We start from the raw sequence: 23,261 nt of genomic DNA on the forward strand, positions 1-23,261 counted from the left end.
CTACTTACATTGCTGAAATGATCCAGCCATATATACCTACACGTAACCTTAGATCGCAAGACGCAGGCCTTTTAATTGTACCTAGAATTTCTAAACAAACAATTGGCGGCAGGGCCTTTTCTCATAGAGCTCCACTCCTGTGGAATGATCTGCCAATTAAGGTTAGAAATGCAAACTCAGTGCAAACTTTCAAGTGTCTACTAAAAACTCATCTCTACAGCACGGTTTATAATTAGGTGTAGCCTGGCCCGGGGGCGTGAAGGTGACCAGTAGGCTTGATACTGTCCACCCTTGCTGTCTTGCCAGGTGGGCTCTCGTCGCCACTGGGATGCCCTCACTCCAATGCCCTTCGGGGGAAGAGTCACTGGCTTGTTGTTGACTCTCTATTGCGCACTTGTGCAGTTTGGCTGTACGCTGCTAGCAATACTCGGCCCTCATTCAGGGGGGTTGCGGTTGGTGGGTGTCCCTTTGGTTGATGCCTGGCAATGTGGTTGGATTGATTTCCTGCCTGTTGGGCCCTGTCCGGGGCCTCCCCCGGGTAGGGCCACAGTGTCACCGGACCCCCCCGTCTCAGTTTCCAAGGTGTTACGCTGCTATATTATTGTGCTGGGGGACATGAGGGATGTACTACTAACTTTTCTCAGTTTCCTCCAATTTTAAATTTTAGAAGGAGATGAGGTCCTGGTCCACACCTGCGGATTACCTGGTTTGGGGGGACCGTTGCTGTTCCTGTCCTTGTCCACCTGGTCATACTTCTGACCTAGTCTAAAATCAAATATACTCTGGATTTAGCCAAGAGAAATTTATTTATTATTCCAATTGGACTCTTAATATCTCACCCAGCACAGCCAGAAGAGGACTGGTCACCCCTCTGAGCCTGGGTCCTCTCTAGGTTTCTTCCTAAAATTCGACCTTCTTAGGGAGTTTTTCCTAGCCACTGAAATTCAACACTACTGTTGTTTGCTCCTTGGGGTTTAAGGCCGGGTGTCTCTGTAAAGCACTTTGTGACAACTGCTGTTGTAAAAAGCGCTTTATAAATACATTTTGATTGATTGATGATTGAAACAAAGAGTACACAGTGACAGACTAACTGACCTCTATGACCGATTAGCACCTGTTCTAATAAACATGTCAAAAACCAAGAACTTTGACTATGTACAGCCTCGTCAATCAAAGAAGTGGAAACTGAGCTGCACTACCTAAATTGCAAAATGGAAAGAAATATAATTTCCTTAGAATTATTTTCCAAATATTAATAAACATAAGTAACTGCAAAATATCCCAAAGTTCAACCACTGACACAAGATTTTTTTTCCCAGTTGTCATGAGAAAAAGGCAACCTGTGGCCCAAAACCAACATAACACCAAATAATGTTAAATATTATATATCTCTATTTCTTTTCCCTTGTTATTCCTGATTGTAATTATTTTCAGTATATTGCAACCATGTACATATTTAAAAGACCTTTATCATTATGAATCTCATGTGTAATGTTTGATTCAAATGTAGAACTTCTAAAAACCTGATTGGGCAATGTTAACAAATATTGCCCACTTCACCTATACAACAACAAAAGAATGAAAGAGGGGTGGAGACAGACCGGATGAATAAAACATTCTGCTCACAATAACAGGCTTTAGGACCCAGAGATGGTCATCTGATATGGTAGCACAGCTGCAAGAGGCAAAGAGAGAGAGAAAGAAGGTGTGAGGCTAGGAAGGGAGAAAGGGGAGTTGTAGGAGGATGAATAGAGGTGTAGGAAGGAGAAGATAAGAGAGACAGAGAGGTGCAAGAGGCAAAGTGGGAGAAAGGGGAGGTGTAGGATGCACAGTGTCTGTGACGGAAGGAGAATGGAAGGAGTTGTAGGAGGCAGAGAGGGAGAAAGGGGAGGTGTTGGATGCACAGAGTCTGTGTCCGAAGGAGAATGGAAGGAGGTGTAGGAGGCAGAGAGGGGAGGTGTACGATGCAAAGAGTCTGTGTCAGAAGGAGAATGGAAGGAGGTTTAGGAGGCAGAGAGGGAGAAAGGGGAGGTGTAAGATGCAAAGAGTCTGTGTCAGAAGGAGAATGGAAGGAGGTGTAGGAGACAGAGAGGGAGAAAGGCGAGGTGTAGGAAGGAGCGAGAGGGGGTGTAAAAGGGGGAGAAAAGGGGTGTAGGAAAGCGCAAGAGGAGATATGGGAGAGAAAGGAGGAGCAGAGGGAGAGTGAGATGACAGAAAGCTTCTATACTTTAGTTTGAAAGTCACAGAAAAAGCTTACAGGAGACAACTTGAAAGGGCCTTGGTGGTATAAATACCCTGCTTTAAATGGATTAAAGAGGAACTATACCGCCTGTCACACACACACACCCACACACACACACACACACACACACACAAACACACACAGGCAGGAGATAGACTGAATTCTGGTGAACTGAAACAGAGAGCGAGAATCTTTCCCCTTCTGTTATATATTATAGTAACTTTATCCTTTTTATTTTTCACTTGCATTGGCAATGTAAACAAATGCATCCCGTGCCAATAAAGCTCTTTAAGGTGACTGGCCTTGCGGAAGGCTTCTGAGCCATGTAGCCAGTATGTTGGACAGTGTTTAGGCTACATGTGGGGGGGGGGGTAGTCTATAGGCGGTTGAATCTTTCTGAAAAAGGGCATCCAGTCCAATTCACACGTTTACATCAGAACATTTACATACATCTTGAGGCTGAAAGCGCAGCTCGTGCGCGCATGCCCGCACACGTGCGTACATACACTTCTATCCGCACTCACTCTCTTAACGCGCGGAAGAAACACCATTCCGCTGAGTGGCCGTTATTATTCTGGAGTGTTGGACTAGTCTGCTGGATTGTTCCTCTCCTCCGTTCTCCAGGATCTCCGCTGCGGACCAAATTGGACAGATGATAAGTGGAGAACACGGTGAAGGACAGCAGACGCTCAGAGAGGTAAGAGGTTGTTTTTGTTTCCCTTCATCGCGATGTTGAGCAACAAGATCAAGATTTTTTTTCTCCAAAAACGTTAAATTAGAGATTAAAATATTATTGATTCCGCTCATGAAGACGGTAAAAAACATTATGCGATTGTTCTATTTCCCTTGGTAAAGACGTTAAATAAAAAGATAAGGAGGTCGTTCCATCCAGAAGAAACAACCTGCGAAATGATGTTAGGTACCATTTCTCGTTTTACTGTCATTGGCAGCCAGTATGTACAATTTAATATGATATAGATTTAAGGGTAAATGTAATTGCAATTGTATTTAGCTATATAGCTTATTACCACCCATCCATCAAAAATGAAATCAGTGAGGATGATCTGGTTTATAAAAGATTAAGATTATAAAATAAATATAGGGCGATGTGCTGTTCTCTCAATTGTATTTGTATTAGCCACTTTCACCTTTCAGGAAAAACATTAAGCCAAAATCTGTATTTGACTACATTAAAACAATGATGTGACAACACTAAAACAATGATGTAACTACGCTAACAAAATTATGTGAATTAGAGTCGGGGCAATAGTAGCCTATCGGTTGTTGATCAAAGTGATTACATTTTAATAAGTATGCTACTTAACGAATCCTGGCACCCGGAACCTAAATCAGTGCGTTGGTGAGTGACCCCAACCTAACACACGGAAATACATATAGGCCCATACAGGGAGGGAAAAAATTATTTGATCCCCTGCTGATTTTGTATGTTTGCCCACTGACAAAGAAATGATCCGTCTATAATTTTAATGGTAGGTTTATTTGAACAGTGAGAGACAGAATAACAACAACAAAAAACTATTTGCATTTTAATGAGTGAAATAAGTATTTGATCCCCTCTCAATCAGAAAGATTTCTGGCTCCCAGGTGTCTTTTATACAGGTAATGAGCTGCGATTAGGAGCACACTCTTAAAGGGAGTGCTCCTAATCTCAGTTTGTTACCTGAATAAAAGACACCTGTCCACAGAAGCAATCAATCAATCCGATTCCAAACTCTCCACCATGGCCAAGACCAAAGAGCTGTCCAAGGATGTCAGGAACAGGATTGTAGACCCAGACAAGGCTGGAATGGGCTACAAGACCATCACCAAGCAGCTTGGTGAGAAGGTGACAACAGTTGGTGCGATTATTTGCAAATGGAAGAAACACAAAAGAACTGTCAATCTCCCTCAGTCTGGGGCTCCATGCAAGATCTCATCTCATGGAGTTGCAATGATCATGAGAACGGTGAGGAATCAGCCCAGAACTACACGGGAGGACCTTGTCAATGATCTCAAGGCAGCTGGGACCTTAGTCACCAAGAAAACAATTAGTAACACACTACGCCATGAAGGACTGAAATCCGCATTGCCCGCAAGGTCCCCCTGCTCAAGAAAGAACATGTACAGACCCGTCTGAAGTTTGCCAATGAACATCTGAATGATTCAGAGGAGAACTGGGTGAAAGTGTTGTGGTCAGATGAGACCAAAATCAAGCTCTTAGGCATCAACTCAACTTGCCGTGTTTGGAGGAGGAGGAATGCTGCCTATGACCCCAAGAACACCATCCCCACTGTCAAACATGGAGGTGGAAACATGCTGAGGGGGTGTTTTTCTGCTAAAGGGGCAGGACAACTTCACCTCATCAAAGGGACGATGGACGGGGCCATGTACCGTCAAATCTTGGGTGAGAACCTTCCCTCAGCCAGGGCATTGAAAATGAGTCATAGATGGGTATTCCAGCATGACAAGGACCCAATACACATGGCCAAGGCAACAAAGGAGTGACTCAAGAAGAAGCACATTAAGGTCCTGGATTGGCCTAGCCAGTCTCCAGACCTTAATCCCATAGAAAATCTGTGAAAGGAGCTGAAGGTTTGAGTTGCCAAACGTCAGCCTCGAAACCTTAATGACTTGGAGAAGATCTGCAAAGAGGAGTGGGACAAAATCCCTCCTGAGATGTGTGCAAACCTGGTGGCCAACTACAAGAAATGTCTGACCTCTGTGATTGCCAACAAGGGTTTTGCCACTAAGTACTAAGTCATGTTTTGCAGATGGGTCGAATACTTATCTCACTAATTAAAATGCAAATCAATTTATAAAAATGTTTGACCTGTGTTTTTCTGTTTTTGCTGTTGTTATTCTGTCTCTAACTATTCAAATAAACCTACCATTAATATTATAGACTTAGAATTTCTTTGTCAGTGGGCAAATGTACAAAATCAGCAGGGGATCGAATAATTTTTTTCTCACGGTACTGTGTATAGGACTAACTAAATATCGTCACGGCGACGATCATTTCAGATCGGTCATTGTAGTAGTTGGTTGTCGTGGAGATTTGAGAGTGCTTTGGGGCTCAGCAGAGTGTTCACGCGGAGACATCAGCGAGCGGAACACGTGACGGTTCTGCGTAGGGGGGCACGTTGTATTCTTTATGTTTAATAAGCGTCTAAAGTGGCTACACGCTACATTCCCCCAGAAACAGCCATAACAATCACTCTCCACGGCACATGTAAAGCCGCGTACGCACACATGCAATTCTACCGTGCCTATAGAAAATACCAGATAAAGCCTTAATAGCCTACATGTGTAGGCCTATTTATTCACAAACTACATCTGCATCTGTTATGATCGGCAAAGATAAACAACAGTTGTGATGATGAGCGTTAGCATCATTATTTGTGAGCATGTGGCTGAACCAGTGTGTGTGTGTGTGTGTGTGTGTGTGTGTGTGTGTGAACATAATTATTTAATCAATTTGTTTTAACAAGTAGATACATACAGTACATGACCACATGCCATGTTCCTATCTACAAACACACATGAACACTCACACACACTAACCCTAACACATATGTAGCTATATAAATGGGAGCATGAAAATTGATTACCCTTAAAAATATTTGTCACTAATCCTAAATCAAACCCGAGCCCTGACCATCAATCTTAATCCACATCTAACCCTAAATCCTAATCCCACACTCAAGGATTGCGCATAAACGCACACGCAAGCACACACATACACACTCAACTGCCCCCCAAACACACACACACGCACACACACTGTGAGCTCAGTCAGAAGCAGAATCAGGGAATACCATCAAAAGAACAGCAGCTGCAACGAACGGAGCACAACAAAGCCGATACGCAGAAACATAGTGGGTCCCACTGAAGCTATTTGCAGACGTTAGACGGATGATTTCCTCTGTCCCCCAGACATCATCATACACTGAACCAGACACAGAGAGAGGAGAGGGGAGGAAAGGAGGAGGAGAGATAGAAGGAGGGGAGAAGGAGATGGAGAGAGAAATGTATAAGAGAGATATATGGGAGAGACGGGAGAGAAGGAAAGAGAGGGTGAGAGAGAGGCGGGAGAGAGAAAGAGAAAGACAGAAGAGGAAAAGGGGGAGATGGAGAGAAAGAGGGGATGAGAGAGAAAGCAAGAGGGAAAGGGGGAGAGAAAGAGGGAAAGAGGGGGTGAGAGAGAAGCAGATAGCGGTTAGAAGAGAGAGGGTGGGGAGGAGAACGAGATAGGGGTTACTGGGTTGCAGAATTGTTTAGATATAGGCGATGTGCAAGTGTGTGCGGTGTGCATGTGTGGTGTGCATGTGTGGTGTGCATGTGTGGTGTGCATGTGTGGTGTGCATGTGTGGTGTGCATGTGTGGTGTGCATGTGTGGTGTGCATGTGTGTCCTACTGGTCACCGTAAGAGTCTGAAATGAGTGGGACAACCATACAGTATAGCAAGAATAATGAGCTAATTTCCACACACATACATACACGCACTCATGCACAAACAGACACACACATACACAAACATACTGAAAAGCATGGCAGAGTGATGTCAGAGTTATCAAGTGGACCAGGGGAACATTTTCAAATGGCAAATTAGTCCCCGCTTCATTACCCAGGAGAGAGGAAATAGATGACAACATACAGTGTTGCTGTCTGTGTTACCATAGAAACCTGATGTAGATGTACAAAAAAAGGTAGAGACAGGGACTGTGGGTGGTGTAGAAAGAGAGGGGGGAGGGTGGTGTCGAGAGAGGGGGGAGGATGGTGTAGAGAGACAGTGGAAGGTGGTGTAGAGAGACAGAGGGGGGGTGGTGTAGAGAGACAGTGGAAGGTGGTGTAGAGAGACAGAGGGGGGGTGGTGTCGAGAGAGGGGGGGGAGGGTGGTGTCGAGAGAGGGGGAGGGTTGTGTAGAGAGACAGAGGAAGGTGGTGTAGAGAGACAGAGGAAGGTGGTGTAGAGAGACAGAGGGGGGGTGGTGTAGAGAGACAGAGGGAAGGTGGTGTAGAGAGACAGTGGAAGGTGGTGTAGAGAGACAGAGGGGGGGTGGTGTAGAGAGACAGAGGAAGGTGGTGTAGAGAGACAGAGGGGGGGTGGTGTAGAGAGACAGTGGAAGGTGGTGTAGAGAGACAGAGGGGGGGTGGTGTCGAGAGAGGGGGGGGGGTGGTGTCGAGAGAGGGGGAGGTTTGTGTAGAGAGACAGAGGAAGGTGGTGTAGAGAGACAGAGGAAGGTGGTGTAGAGAGACAGTGGAAGGTGGTGTAGAGAGACAGAGGGGGGGTGGTGTAGAGAGACAGAGGGGGGGTGGTGTAGAGAGACAGAGGGGGGGTGGTGTAGAGAGACAGACGGAAATCTATGGATCAGTGATAAACAGTCATGTATAGACCAATGATAATCAGCAATGTATAGATCAGTAGTCATTAGTAATGTATGGATCAGAAATAATCAGTAATGTATTGATCAGTAATGTGCCGATCAGTAATAATATATAATGTGTGGATCAGTACTGTGTGGATCAGTAATAATATATAATGTGTGGATCAGTACTGTGTGGATCAGTAATAATATGTAATGTGTGGATCAGTAATAATATATAATGTGTGGATCAGTACTGTGTGGATCAGTAATAATATATAATGTGTGGATCAGTAATAATATATAATGTGTGGATCAGTAATAATATGTAATGTGTGGATCAGTACTGTGTGGATCAGTAATAATATGTAATGTTTGGATCAGTAATAATATATAATGTCTGGATCAGTACTGTGTGGATCAGTAATAATATGTAATGTGTGGATCAGTAATAATGTGTGGATCAGTAATAATATGTAATGTGTGGATCAGTAATAATGTGTGGATCAGTACTGTGTGGATCAGTAATAATATGTAATGTGTGGATCAGTAATAATATATAATGTGTGGATCAGTACTGTGTGGATCAGTAATAATATATAATGTGTGGATCAGTAATAATGTGTGGATCAGTACTGTGTGGATCAGTAATAATATATAATGTGTGGATCAGTAATAATATATAATGTGTGGATCAGTAATAATATATAATGTGTGGATCAGTAATAATATGTAATGTGTGGATCAGTACTGTGTGGATCAGTAATAATATGTAATGTGTGGATCAGTAATAATGTGTGGATCAGTACTGTGTGGATCAGTAATAATATATAATGTGTGGATCAGTAATAATATATAATGTGTGGATCAGTACTGTGTGGATCAGTAATAATATATAATGTGTGGATCAGTAATAATATATAATGCGTGGATCAGTAATAATATATAATGTGTGGATCAGTACTGTGTGGATCAGTAATAAAATGTAATGTACTGATCAGTATTGTATGGATCAATAATAATATGTAATATATGTTAATATATGTCTGTTGAGTCTATGCCATTGCTTACTTTTTCTTTCTATCTCTTTCTCCTTTTTTGCCTCAATCTTTTCCCTGTCCTTTTCCCTGTACTCTTTATTTCTCTCCATCTTCCTTCCCATCTCTCTGTGTCTCTTCCCTTCTCTTTCCTCTACTCTCTCTATTTGCTTTCTCTTTTCTCAGTCTTTCACACTCTACTCTTTGTCTCCATCCATCCATCTCTCTCTCACCCTCTCTCTCTCTCTCTTTCTCTCTCTCTCTCTCTGAATCTTCAAGCTTCATCTCTACACTGACAAATTACAGCAATTACTTTCAATGCTCTGCTCTGCTCAGTTTTGCTCTGCTTGCAAAGATGGCAATATAGTAACATTGTGTGTTAGTGTGTGTGAGTGTGCGTGTCTGTGTGTGTTTGTGAGTGTGTGTGACCACAGTCCTTGAGCATGAGACTCAGCAGGGAGATTGTGTGGAAGATGAAGAAATAGAGACACAGAAGAGTTATGGGGAAGAAAAAAAGTCAAATAAAAGGCAAGACATTAAAAAATGAAATGAGCAAAGAGAGAGAGGGAGAGGGATTGAGGCAAGGGGAGGGAGAAAGTAGGTGGGGGAGAGAGAAGGTGTAGGAAGGAGGTGGGGGAGAGAGAAGGTGTAGGAAGGAGGTGGGGGAGAGAGAAGGTGTAGGAAGGAGGTGGGGGAGAGAGGTGGAGATATGGATGGAGAGGGAAAAGAAAAGGGTAAGGAAGGAAAAAAGTTGTGATTCAGAGTGTGATTTGTGAGACTGTCCTTCCTCACTTCACACAACTGACTGGCTCCTCTATGATGAACACAATCAGAACTGAGAGAAAAAGAGAAAGGAGAGAGAGCGAGAGGGAAGGAGAGAGTTACTGGGGTAGACAGAGGGGAGAGGGAAATCGAAACACGGCAGAGAGACAGGAAGAACGAGAGAGGGAGGCAGAGGAAAGAGAGGCTACCAAAACAGCTTACAAAGAAATGTTCTGGTGGCTGGCCAGGGGATGTCGGTGTTATCGAGCTGAGTGGATGGTTACTGAATATGCATCTGTGTGTTGGTGAGAGTGAGTCACAGTGTTTTGAACAAGACCCTTCTCAGCCGCCCTTCTCCCTACAAGCTGAGGTCATCGAAACCCTGCTAAATGATCTGTGGGCTCGCTCCTTCACTAGTAGGAGGCAGAGGTGCTATTGGAGGAACATGAAGAGGAGAAGGAGGAGAGGGAGAAAGAAGACAGGAAAGAGTAGGAGGTGCATGAAGAGGAGGTTGAGAGGAAGGAGTAGGAGGATCATATAAATCTATAAATGAGACAGTAATACAATATATAGCCTGATATTACAGACAAAATCCTTACGGTCTCTGAGATTGACTTGTTTTGTTAAATGTGTTGTTACCAAGGTAGAGACTTCATGTAGTCATGGTAATATTTAGTGCTGTATGCCCAACCATCAACACATCTACACACAACACATCTACACACAACACAGAACACATCTACACCCAACCATCAACACATCTACACACAACACATCTACACACAACACAGAACACATCTACACCCAACCATCAACACATCTACACACAGCCATCAACACATCTACACACAACCATCAACACATCTACACCCAACCATCAACACATCTACACCCAACCATCAACACATCTACACCCAACACAAAGACCAACACACAACACATCTACACTCAACACAAAGACCAACACACAACACATCTACACCTAACAAAAAGACCAACACATGTACACTCAATACAAATACCAACACTCAGCACATCTACACTCAATACAAATGCTAATCTTCAACACATCTATACCCAACACAAAGACCAACCTTCAACACATCTACACCCAACACAAAGACCAACCTTCAACACATCTACACACCCAACACAAAGACCAACCTTCAACACATCTACACCCAACACAAAGACCAACCTTCAACACATCTACACCCAACACAAAGACCAACCTTCAACACATCTACACCCAACACAAAGACCAACACATCCACACTCAATACAAAGACCAACACATCCACACTCAATACAAAGACCAACACATCCACACTCAATACAAATGCTTATCTTTTTTGTAGGTGGAAACAGCTGATTTTAAATGGAATATATACATAGATGTACAGAGGCCCATCATCACTCCTGTGTTGTTGTGTTTGCTAATCCACATGTTTCATTTTAATTTATCATTAAAAACCCCTTCCCAATGATGTCAGCACAGCTGAAAACTGGCCTTTAGACTACAGTAGTAAAGTAGTATCCTCAGTACCAGCGTTTATGGATTCGATTACAGGCTAAAAATTGACAGAAACAAATAACTTTATTTTGAAACTCATCAGTCTATTCTTGTTCTAAGTAATTATGACTATTCCATGTGAGAAATTGCCAAGAAACACCAGTCTCAACGTCAACAGTGAAGAGGCAACTCCAGGTTTCTGGCCTTCTAGGCAGAGTACCTCAGACTAGTCAGTAAAGAGAAAAGATTAAGATGGGCAAAAGAACACAGACACTGGACAGAGGAAGAACTCTGCCTACAATGCCAGCGTCCCAGTCTAATTCTATTCCACACAGCCAGACAATAACAGACCATTACTTTTTGATTTCCACTTATTTTTCCCATAGATGGAGTGTCATGCTGGACTGTAAATTATGCCTCCTGACTGTCCTCTGATTATAGACAGGCGTCCTGCATTGCGTCAAGGAGCGTAGTGGGCTGATAATGTTGATTTCCATTTGTGTTGTGATTTATTTGTTTATTTATTTTTTTGTGTACTGCGATCTCCGTTAGTCGATGCCATGGCGACTGCAGGAGACAGACCTTCTGTGAAACCATGTGACAAACAACACTGTGCCCGGCCTGAAAAAGACACTCTTAAAAACAGCTCCACTACAGAATTATTACCTATGCCTTGTCACTATGGGTTATGGAATTACTCCTCTAAACCGTGTCTCCATGGGGCACAGAGTTATTCCACTAAACCATGTCACTAGCATCTGGAGTTATTCCCTGTTTGGCTCAGTGTGGGACTGCTAGACTTGTCTGCCTATCCAAAATGCAAACGTGCCAGAATGTTGCTGATTCAAAATGAAGAAAAAAAATCTAGCTAGCTACTATTTTGTGTTTGGGGGATGAGGGCAGATAGTGTTGTGGGCAGAGACAAGGCCCTCCATGCCAAACAGATGAAGTAGTGATTTAGACAGACACATATTCCCTCTGTGCCAAACTGACGGGTATCCGTAGAGGCGTGTGAGCTGGAACATTGGTGCATTGTGTGAGCCAACCAGTGTGTCCACAACGATTTCTTCCTGAGGGTAATTTGGAGTGGCTCCAGGTTCTTCTGTGGTGAGGTAGAGAGGAACCCGTTCAGCCTCATTGGCAGTTGTAGAAAGAGAAAGAGGCTTCCATCTCACTGACAGCACCTGACAACGACTACAACACAAACAAAACTCATTGGAGCAGAAGGAATCATGAAATAACATACTGTACAAAGGTCAAATTGTAATATAAATGGGTAGCTATAGGATATCTCTGACTCAGTTCTGCTTTCCAGTGTGTACTGATAGTAACCAAGAAAACTATAGACCAGACCTGATAATGGCATCCCTGCATTCATAGATTCGTTAGTATGAACTCCAGAGACAGTCTCTTTGCACAAGTGCAAAGATGTATTTATTTTTCAGTGTAATTTAACCAGGTAAGTCAGTTGAGAACCAGTCCCAGAGAAAGGGCAAAGGGCATTCAGTTGCAAGATGGCAAGACAGCACACAACCACATACAGCCTGAAAATGTACTTTTAACTAGGCACACCTGTAAATTCAAATGCATTCCAGGTGACTACCTCATGAGACTGGTTGAGAGAATGAAAAGTACAAGGCAAAGGGTGGCTACTTTAAATAATCTAAAATATAAATGTATTTGGGTCTGTTTAACACTTTTTTGGTTACTACATGATTCCATTAAAGCTATGTTATTTCATAGTCTTGATGGCTTCACTATTATTCCACAGTGTGGAAAAGAGTAAAACTAAACAAATGCCCTTGAATTAGTAGTAGTGCTCAAACATTTGACTGGCACTGTACATAATTAAGAAATGCATACAAATAAACATGGAAATAGACAATAAACATTACACTTCGTGTTAAACTGAGGGGTCTGTTTGAACCCACCACTGAGCTGTAAGTTCAGGAATCCGTTCAGAAGAGGCTCAGCACTGTGCCATGGTTTCCACCTCAGCCAGGAACGCATGAATGGTAAACAGTAAACACCACTGCAAATGTCGCCTCAACAGGAAATGACATTCATGTTTCAGCTGCGTAGCCTGTGAAGCCTCAGCGACGCAGACCGTCTGGAACCCTGTTGTTTTTGTTAAATATATTCATCTCAAGCACACAAACGCCCTCTGACTAGTGAAAAAAGCAGTCCGGTGATGGCCGTCAGCCTGGACGTAGCTGTAGGTTTTAATGCAGCGGCGAAGTCCGGCCCATTAATTTAACCGCTGAAAAGGGGCCACTGCGATGCAGGTTTGATTTAATTTTTTCCAGAATGTGTGAGCTTGTTCTCCTGTGGGCGGTGCTGCAGCTGTACCACATCGGCTGACGGGGGGGGGGAGGAGACGAGCCCCTGGACCATAACCCCCGCCCACCGACGGAACGACCGGCTCACCAGAAGACTGATCGACCATCAGACCGATTGACCGGCCCGACCGACCCACTAGCTCCCTCGCTGAATGAACCCGGGCAACAGCAGCGCAGCGAATTGTCAGACTGGGGATAATAAAAAAGAGAAACGAAACGGCCCTTAGGAGTACTCCCGTCCTGCCGCGTAGCCGCGTTGACCTGCTAACACAAGGACATAAATCTACTGCAGGGTTCCTCCATTACCTGCCCTTCAGCCCCTGCAGAGCTTCAGCTGATTGGAGTGGAGAAACCCGGCTGACCACAGTGCTAGAGGAAAGACATATTTCTGGACCCGGATCGCTTTTCTAGATTACCTGGCCCCCGAAACAGTCCCCATTTCACCCTCACCAGAAGACAAGGGGTTCCCTAGGCATGTATAGACTTTCCATCCTGTGTGTCCCCAAATATGTACACATGGCTACTTCAAACCCCTATTTAAAACATTCCAAACATTCTAAACACAAATCCTTTTAAAAACCTATTTAAAACCCATTTTCAAACCCCTTTTTATGACCTTCTAAAACCCAATTTATAATCTTCTAAAACCCCATTCAAAACCTTCTAAAACCCAATTTAAAACCTTCTAAAACCATTTTAGAACATGCTAAAACGCTATATAAAGCCTTCTAAAAACATTTTTATAACATTCTAAAACTCTATTACAAATATTCTAAAACACTATTTAAAACCTTCTGAGACCCTATTTAAAAGCTTTCCAAAACCCTATTTTAAACCTTCCAAAACCCAGTTAAAGCCTTATGTTCCCTGCTTGGCTGTGTGTGCTGGCAGTACACTGCAGCTCAAACCCAACAGCGAAGTCACAGACAGCATGACAATGGTTCCTTTATAGTTATTTCTGCTTTTGTTTTGTTTTGTACATTCATCTTCAAGTCCATTCTTTATTCATCTAGGTTATTTTTACACAGGAAGACAATAGACGTCCACATCATTGTCTGCAATGCCGATCTGAGAGAATGAAGAATTGATGTTTGATTACACTAGACAGAGTGAAACCCTGAGGAGGACTTCGAGCTGACAACCTGGTTCCAGTATCTCCCTGGTCCTCCCGTCCCGGCACTAACCTAGGTAGCCTATCATCAGGATGTAATACGAGCCACTGCAACATTAGCATATACATGAAAAGAGACACAAGCTCCTGCGTGTGAACCATGGGGCCTTCAGTCTTCAACCCCTGAAAAATATAACATCTGATGTGAGAAAGTGAAAGAGCCCAGAACAGAATATACTGTAACACTACAGAACATCTTATAACACCACAGAACATCTTTTTAACACCACATAACACACTCCAACGCCGCAGAAAATATTACAGTAGTGCATAACCGAGGATAACCACAGAACACTAATGAACGCAGATGAGGACTGAGGACAGATGATTCGTGCTTATCTCTGGGGGGTTTGAGAACAAGGCCTGTAATAGCAGAAACATTTAAGAATTGGATTTAATATGGATTATCGTCACGCTCCTGAAGCCAGCGAGGCGGCGGACGCCTTCTCTTAAATCCAAAAGGACTGTCATCGTGCACGCTCTGTTTTGTCTGCAACACTGAGGTCCGTAGCATTGACCGGTTGATGCATCGGCAACCCACCAGACCAGGCCGTCGGCTGCGTTAGCCAGCTAACAGACCGGACGGGGATGCCGATGGAGAGCCTGGATGAACTGCAACATCCGCTCCTGGGAGGGGAGAGCCCAGAGACCGACCCCCGGAGCCCGGTTACCACCTGCACCCCTAACGGCTTGTTCAAGGGCGTCCTGATGAGGAGCGAGGGGGATAAGACACTGCCACCGCTGGACAGGAGAGGGTACTGCGGGGGGCCAGGAGGACGGGCGGGACCCCAGCACCCACAGACCCAGCCACAGCTGTTACACCCCAGCTCCCTCCCCAGCGCCCCGTACCCCAACGCCCCCTTCTGGGGCCACCCCGACGCCCTCTGCCTGGCGAACAAGGACTACCTCGAGACGACATTCGTGGACTTCCATCCCGGCTCGTCTCTGGAGAGGAAGCTGCTGGCTGAGGCCCAGCAGGAAGTCAACTCTGTCTCCTACAGCCTGGAGGACGACGAGGACGACCTGCTGCCCGACTACGAGGTGAGGGAGATGTACTGTGCGGGTGATTTGTTCGGGCATGGCGGTTCCAATGTAGAGGGTTGTGGAGGTTTCGCTTCCTGGTGTGGCCACACGTATGCGAAATGCATGCAGGCATGACTGTAAGTCGCTTTGAATAAAGCCTTTGCTAAATGGTGTGATGTTTTATAAACTGGGGAATTCGGTTGGATGTTGCAAGACGCTGGCATATGATCTAACAGCCCATCAGCGCAGCTAGCCCAGCCTGTAGCTTAACTGGACAGCTGGGTAAATTCTGTCCAGAGCCTTATTCTCTCCTGGTGAGGGAGCCTAATGTGCCTGATCATTAATGACTACAGGGTAATGTGGAATGCTGGTGATGACTGTGAAATAATGTGGTACATTGGTTATGACTTAAGGCTAATGTGGCAATTAGGTAATGACTAGTGTAATTTGGGACATTGGTGATGACTGTAAGGTAATGTGGGACATTGGTGATGACTGTAAGGTAATGTGGGACATTGGTGATGACTGTAAGGTAATGTGGGACGCCGGAGATGACTGAAGGGTAATGTGGGGTGTCAATGATGACTTAGGGATATGTTCACATTTCAGATGGATTCAATGGGGAAAATAACGTTAGCTAATAATAGGAATCATAACAAATTTGTCTGTTTGAATATGAAATCTGGCAGGTGTTTAAAGACACCAGTCGTAAAGATAAAGGTATTTTTTAAATGGCCATGTTTGTATTCTCAGTCCATCTCTGCGGTAGTTGTCCTGCCTCGTGGCAAGGTTAAACATTAAACAATTTTACAAATACATCCCTGTTGTGTCCCGGGAAAGGCTGACATCTGTTCCATGAGACACATAAATACATACACACACAAACATGAATACACACACTCTTTCTCACTCTCTCTTTCTCACTCTCTCTTTGTCACTCTCTCTTTCTCACTCTCTTTCTCTCTATTTCTCACTCTCTCCTTCTCACTCTCTCGCTTTCTCACTCTTTCTCACTCTCTCTTTCTCTCTTTTTCACTCTTTCTCCACTCTCACTCTCACTTTCTCTCTTTTTCTCACTCTCTCCTTCTCACTCTCGCTTTCTCACTCTCTTTCTCCACTCTCTCTTTCTCACTCTCTCTTTTTCACTCTTTCTCCACTCTCTCTTTCTCACTCTTTCTTTCTCACTCTGTCTTTCTCACTCTCTCTTTCTCACTCTCTCTCTTTGTCACTCTCTTTCTCACTCTCTTTCTCTCTATTTCTCACTCTCTCGCTTTCTCACTCTTTCTCACTCTCTCTTTCTCTCTCTCTTTTTCACTCTTTCTCCACTCTCACTCTCACTTTCTCTCTTTTTCTCACTCTCTCCTTCTCACTCTCGTTTTCTCACTCTCTTTCTGCACTCTCTCTTTCTCTCACTTTCTCACTCTCACTCTCTTTCTCCACTCTCTCTCTTTCTCACTCTCTCTTTCTCACTCTGTCTTTCTCACTCTTTTTCTCAGTCTGTCTTTCTCACTCTCTCTTTCTCACTGTCTTTCTCATTCTCTCTTTCTCTCTCTTTTTCACTCTTTCTCACTCTCACTCTCTTTCTCCATTCTCTCTCTCTTTCTCACTCTGTCTTTCTCACTCTCTCTTTCTAACTCTTCCTCAGTACCCATGTAAGTGCAAAAGTGGGTGGCTCCTGTTAGTTAGCGTGAAATAGGGATGCAGCATTTCATTGGGAGTTTACATATCAAGAACATATCAAGAACACTTTGAAATAATTGTTTTCAAACTCAATGTCAAACCAGACAGACAGGAACACAGACAGAAGAGAGAAACACGTGCACACACAGACAGACAGAAACACGTGCACACACAGACAAATACACAGACAGAAGAGAGAAACACGTGCACACACAGACAGACAGAAACACGTGCACACACAGACAGACAGAAACACGTGCACACACAGACAAATACACAGACAGGCAGGTAAGTAGACGAAGAAAGAAAGTGCAAGCAGAGAGAATGTGGTATACTTGCCTGATCATGACCTGGCCATGACCTCAAAACACATAAAACAAACAAGCTCCCATTTTTTTTGATTGACTACCAATGCCTAAGTACTGTGGAGTACAAGCCACAAATACACACACAAGCCACAAACTAACACACACACACACATAAAACCCACATCCCTCCAGAGACTGCTACTGTCTGTTTTGTGACAGGAGCCTTGGCAACAAAGTACTTTCAGCGTTCACTGTGATCGATCAGAGCATCACAGAAAGATTACAGACCAATCCCTCACTCACAGGACATCACAGAACATTCTGTGACCCGCAGAACGGAGAGAGAACACACATGATGGCTGGATAAATTGTCAGCGCCGCCGTGTCAGAGGGGTCTACTGGCCCACGCTACGGTTTGACCTGCTGACCCTGCATGTGTGGCGACAAATTATTCTGATTTCCTCCAATGTCATCTCCTTCTGTAATCTGACTAGCAGACAGAGAAAGCCTGTTTAAGATGTGGGTTGGTGATGGGGGGAGCCAAGTCAGACTTAGAGCTTGTTCACATTATGAGAGACAGAATAAAACGATGGACTCATCTCGGTTTGCGTAATAATTTCCATAGCTTTAACGTGTAATATAGCATGTCTGCAAGTTTACACAACAAGATAATCTAGCGTCTTGAGTCTCCTTTCAATATGTCTCAGCAAATGTAGCATAATGTAAACAAGCCCTGAGGTGGCGAGGCTGTTGGGAGTTTCGAAAAGGGGTTCTTGGTGGTTTTGGGGAGGGGTGAGTTGGGTGAGACTGCATTTGACAAAATGTTTATGAGATGTGAATTATTTACAAAGCACATCACGCTGTAAATGAAAAAAACAAAACATTATTCACACAGGAAGAAAAAAACAAAACACATGACATAATCAGGCAGGATCAGAGAGAAAGGAAAAACTGATTGTACACAGCCTGATGAAGGCATACAGAGAGGGGAGATAGAGGGGAGATAGAGGGGAGATAGAGGGGAGATAGAGGGGAGATAGGTGAAGAGAGGATGAGGAGAATAGGAGGTTAGGATGAGGAAGAGGTGAGGATGAGGAAACAAGGAGGTTAAGATAAGAAGACAGGATGAAGAGAAGAGTGGAGAAGGGGATGAGGAGAGGAGGTAAGGAAGAAAAGGGGTATGAGGAGTGGGGTGTGGGATGAGGAGGGGGTGGGATGAGGAGGGGGTGTGGGATGAGGAGAGGGGGTGGGATGAGGAGGGGGTGGGATGAGGAGGGGGGTGGGATGAGGAGGGGGTGTGGGATGAGGAGAGGAGGTGTGGGATGAGGAGGGAATGTGGGATGAGGAGTGGGTGTGGAATGAGGAGTGGGTGTGGGATGAGGAGAGGAGGTGTGGGATGAGGAGAGGAGGTGTGGATAATCCATTCAATCACATTATCTTACACCAGCCAACTCATGCATTGTCATTTTACAGGAACTGTCGAAAATGGAGCATCATAAACACCATGTTCACAGTTTCAGCCATTAGTACAACATTACTACAACATTACTACAACATTACAAAACCACAACAATACTACAACAACCACTGCAATATCAGTACAGCAAGAAATGTAAAGCGCATTTGGGTGCTACTAATCTGCAAGTATAGTAGCCTTGTAATGACCGGCAACTCTTCTTTGTGTTTGTGTGTCCATGTTGTACCAGGACTCTTCCAGCGATGACTTCAGCGACACAGAGAGCGACGGTAACTTCCCCCTGGTGATTCCCCAGGACTACCTGGGCCTCGCCTTCTTCTCCATGCTCTGCTGTTTCTGGCCACTGGGCATCGCTGCCTTTTACCTGTCTCAGAAGGTGAGTGTGGGTCTGGTGGAGGTTGAGTGGGCTGGCCTGGCCTTGACTGCATTCCACTCAGTTCAGGAAGCACATTAGCATTCAGAATGATGAATGCTTTTCAATGCAAAACAGTTCAGATTGGAACTGTCTTTCTGAATTGACTGAACATGAAACGTGATCGATACTGGTTCTGACTCTGAGGTCAATAGGAATACTTGAGTATTCAGGGCACGTTCTTGACCGTCAGGCCGACTTAAAGGTAGCTATGTTTGTAAAGGTGTACATTCAGAGATGTAATATAAACCCTAGCCTCCAGTCACCCTTAGCCCAGTGTTGAACAGCTTTAAATAACCTGTCATCTGTCACCATTAGCACACTAACTCGTAAGGGGTTTTTCCATTAGAGAGAGAAAGAGAGTGAGCGTGTGTGTGTATATATATACTAACTGGCAGCAAGGCAGAGGCCCACACCAATCAATAGCCTATGTTAGGGTTTAATTACACTCATAACAAGCAGCCCCAGAACATGGATTTCCAATAATGTTGCTACCTGGAATCGGGGTTACTGTGAAAAACGTTTTTTTTTTTGAGGGAGGAAGGCAAGTAAAGAGAAAGTGATAAATGAGCTGGTAGAAGAGGGAGTGTCAGAGATAAAGGATGTGTGAACTCCACGTGTGAATGAAGACGTTCTTCATCCTATGGATCAGTGTCCTCTTCTGATTGGACAGCACAGTGTATGACCGTGGGTGAAAAGACGTGACCTCAATTGTTTAACAGTATGAGTGAACACTGGGCGAGAGAACACAGACAGAGAGAGAGAGAGGACAGACAGACACCGACAAAGAGACAGACAGAGAGACAGAAACAGACAGACAGACTGACAGATTGAGTGACAGACAGAGAGACAGACAGACAAACAGACAGACAGACACTGAGAGACAAAGACAGACAAACAGATAGAAAGACAAACAGAGAGACAGACAGACAGTGAGAGAGACAGATAGACAAACGGACAGCCAGTGAGACAGACAGAGAGGTTTACTGATTCTGCTTAATTTCTGAAAATAAAATTGGAAACACAGTCTCCTCTTTCTCCTCTGTATTCCCCGTTTCTCCACCTCCTCTCGGTCTCACTTCGTATCCAGACCAACAAGGCATCTGCACAGGGGGACTTCCAGGGAGCGAGCGCTGCCTCCCGCCATGCCCTGTGGCTCTCCGTCCTGTCCATCCTGTTCGGGATCATCACGTACATCTGTGCCATCGCTGCTCTGATCTCCTATCTGTCCGGGAAACCCACGTAAAACCAGACTGGCGCCCCAGAACACACACACACACACACACCTGGATTTATGTTGAACACCACAGAGACGTATCATGGAAGAGCTGTGTGACACCACAATCTGTCTACTTCAATACAATCGCACACATTAATCATTACAGACGCTGTACATTTCACCAGTAATTAATATACGCCGCTATGGCGTCGGGGAGGAACCGTCCCGGTGTCAGGGCCTCAGAGAGAACCCTGCTGCCTTCGTCCGCGACAATCCCACTTAGTGAGATGGCCCGAGAGAAACAGATGAGAAGAATGGAATCGTGTGTCTGTGTGAAGGTCGCGACAAGTCCGAGGAGCAGAGGGAGGCAGCAAGACACTTCTGACGGCCACAGGGGGGCCATGAGAGGAATCCACGACCACGGGACGCCTGGTGCAGTGTTTCCTCTCAGGCCCAACAGCCAACCTCCTTCCCCAGGATTCACGCAACCCATTTTCAGAGAGGCAGGGAGGCTCTCAATGTCACTCGGTACAGAACATGACAATAAAATGTGACGGAAAAGTAAAAAAAGCATGATCATTGGGGAAGCGATGTGGTGATGTTACATGTGCAACTGAGCAAGACGTCTCAAATATAAGGTCAGAATATGGCCACTGGAACTTAACTGGCTGATATGTAGGCAGCACAGAGGAGTAGGGAGTGGTCACTCTGCAGAGAGGAGTCACTCTGTAGAGAGGGGTAGAGAGGAGTTGCTCAGTAGAGAGGAGTCACTCTCCAGAGAGGAGTAGGGAGGTGTCACGCGGCAGAGAGGAGTAGAGAGGAATCACTGCAGAGCAGGGTAGAGGAGAGAGACACTCGCCAGAGAAGTGTAGAGGAGAGTCAGTAGAGAGAAGAGAGAAGAGTCAGTAGAGAGAAGAGAGGAGAGTCAGTAGAGAGAAGAGAGGAGAGTCAGTAGAGAGAAGAGAGGAGAGTCAGTAGAGAAAAGAGAGGAGAGTCGGTAGAGAGAAGAGAGGAGAGTCAGAGAAGAAGAGAGGAGATTCAGAGAAGAGAGGATAGTCAGAGAAGAAGAGAGGAGATTCAGAGAAGAAGAGAGGAGAGTCAGTAGAGAGAAGAGAGGAGAGTCAGTAGAGAGAAGAGAGGAGTCAGTAGAGAGAAGAGAGGAGAGTCAGTAGAGAGAAGAGAGGAGAGTCAGTAGAGAGAAAAGAGGAGAGTGCAGTGAGGGGTGTATAGAAGTGTGCTGTGAGGGGTGTATAGGAGAGTGCAGTGAGCGGTTATATAGGAGAATCCAGTGAGGTGTATATAGGAGAGTGCAGTGAGGGGGTATATAGGAGAATCCAGTGAGGTGTATATAGGAGAGTGCAGTGAGGGGTATATAGGAGAGTGCAGTAAGAGGTATATATGAGAATGCAGTGAGGTGTCTATAGGAGAGTGCAGTGAGGTGTATGTAGGAGAGTGCAGTGAGGAGTATATAGGAGAGTCTGCAGAGTGGTAAAGTGACTGAGGTCAATGGTACCGTGTCTGCGATGTTGAGATGACTCATTCCATTAAGAGGAACAAGTCCTACAGGGCTCCAGTCACTCACCACTGCTCAAATATACAGAGGCGTATTTCTCCTCCATAGGTTGCCACTTAGGGAATTGACGTCTACCAACAAGCTTGTTTGCCGTCAGTATCTCTGCCTCGATGGGAACGTTTAAACACATCATGAAGAAACTCTGCTGGGAAACAATTATGGCTTTGCCTCTTAACAGCAATTGCCAGTCAGTATATCGGAAGAAATGGAGATTGAGACTGGTGTCCTCTAAGGCACATCTCGCCTAGCTGTTCTTACTAATCACACATGCTGGAGGACAGGGCTGATTTATCACGTGTTGGAGGACAGGGCTGTAATATCACATGTTGGAGGACAGGACTGTTCTATCACATGTTGGAGGACAGGGCTGTAATATCACATGTTGGAGGACAGGGCTGTAATATCACATGTTGGAGGACAGGGCTGTAATATCACATGTTGGAGGACAGGGCTGTAATATCACATGTTGGAGGACAGGGTTGTAATATCACATGTTGGAGGACAGGGCTGTAATATCACATGTTGGAGGACAGGGTTGTAATATCACATGTTGGAGGACAGGGCTGATTTATCACATGCTGGAGGACAGGGCTGATCTATCATATGTTGGGTTGGAGGACAGAGCTGTTTTATCACATGTTGGAGGACAGAGCTGTTTTATCACATGTTGGAGGACAGAGCTGTTTTATCACATGTTGGAGGACAGGGTTGTAATGTCATATGTTGGGTTGGAGGACAGAGCTGTTTTATCAAATGTTGGAGGACAGAGCTGTTCTATCACATGTTGGGGGACAGGGCTTTTTTATCACATGTTGAAGGACAGGACTGTAATATCACATGATGGAGAACAGGGCTGTTTTATCTCATGTTGGAGGACAGGGCTGTAATATCACGTGTTGAAGGACAGGGCTGTTCTATCACATGTTGGGTTGGAGGACAGGGCTGTTTTATCACGTTGGAGGACAGGGCTGTTCCGAGCCTACAGCCATTATTTATTTAGCTTGCAGTTTCCAACACAAGGCAACGCTGTTCATCGTCCAACCCATCTGACCAGGGCGGAGTTGAACTGCCCTCTGTTGGAGGCCTGGGCTCTGTCGGTATGCTGCAACCAGGACATTACCTCCTGGCTTGGCCGACAAAGCT

At 44.8% G+C, this 23,261-nt stretch overlaps 1 protein-coding gene across 3 annotated transcripts; it reads left to right on the forward strand.

Annotated features, from left to right (window-relative positions):
• Window positions 1-1,674: 1,674 nt before the first annotated feature.
• tmem91 (transmembrane protein 91) lies at window positions 1,675-21,437 on the forward strand. 3 transcript variants are annotated; one of them, XM_013135544.4, is made up of 4 exons: window positions 1,675-2,939; window positions 14,269-15,467; window positions 19,144-19,290; window positions 20,417-21,437. In XM_013135544.4, the coding sequence occupies exons 2-4, from the start codon at window positions 15,015-15,017 to the stop codon at window positions 20,570-20,572; spliced, it is 756 nt and encodes a 251-aa protein (XP_012990998.2). In that variant the 5' UTR covers window positions 1,675-2,939; window positions 14,269-15,014; the 3' UTR covers window positions 20,573-21,437. The 3 variants fall into 3 exon arrangements, with proteins under 3 accessions (XP_012990998.2, XP_012991000.2, XP_019898519.2); XM_013135546.4 differs by having other exon boundaries at window positions 14,284-15,467; XM_020042960.3 differs by having other exon boundaries at window positions 14,288-15,467.
• Window positions 21,438-23,261: the final 1,824 nt, after the last annotated feature.

Source organism: Esox lucius, chromosome 1 (genome assembly GCF_011004845.1).
Source record: "Esox lucius isolate fEsoLuc1 chromosome 1, fEsoLuc1.pri, whole genome shotgun sequence".
Classification (NCBI taxonomy): Eukaryota; Metazoa; Chordata; class Actinopteri; order Esociformes; family Esocidae; genus Esox; species Esox lucius.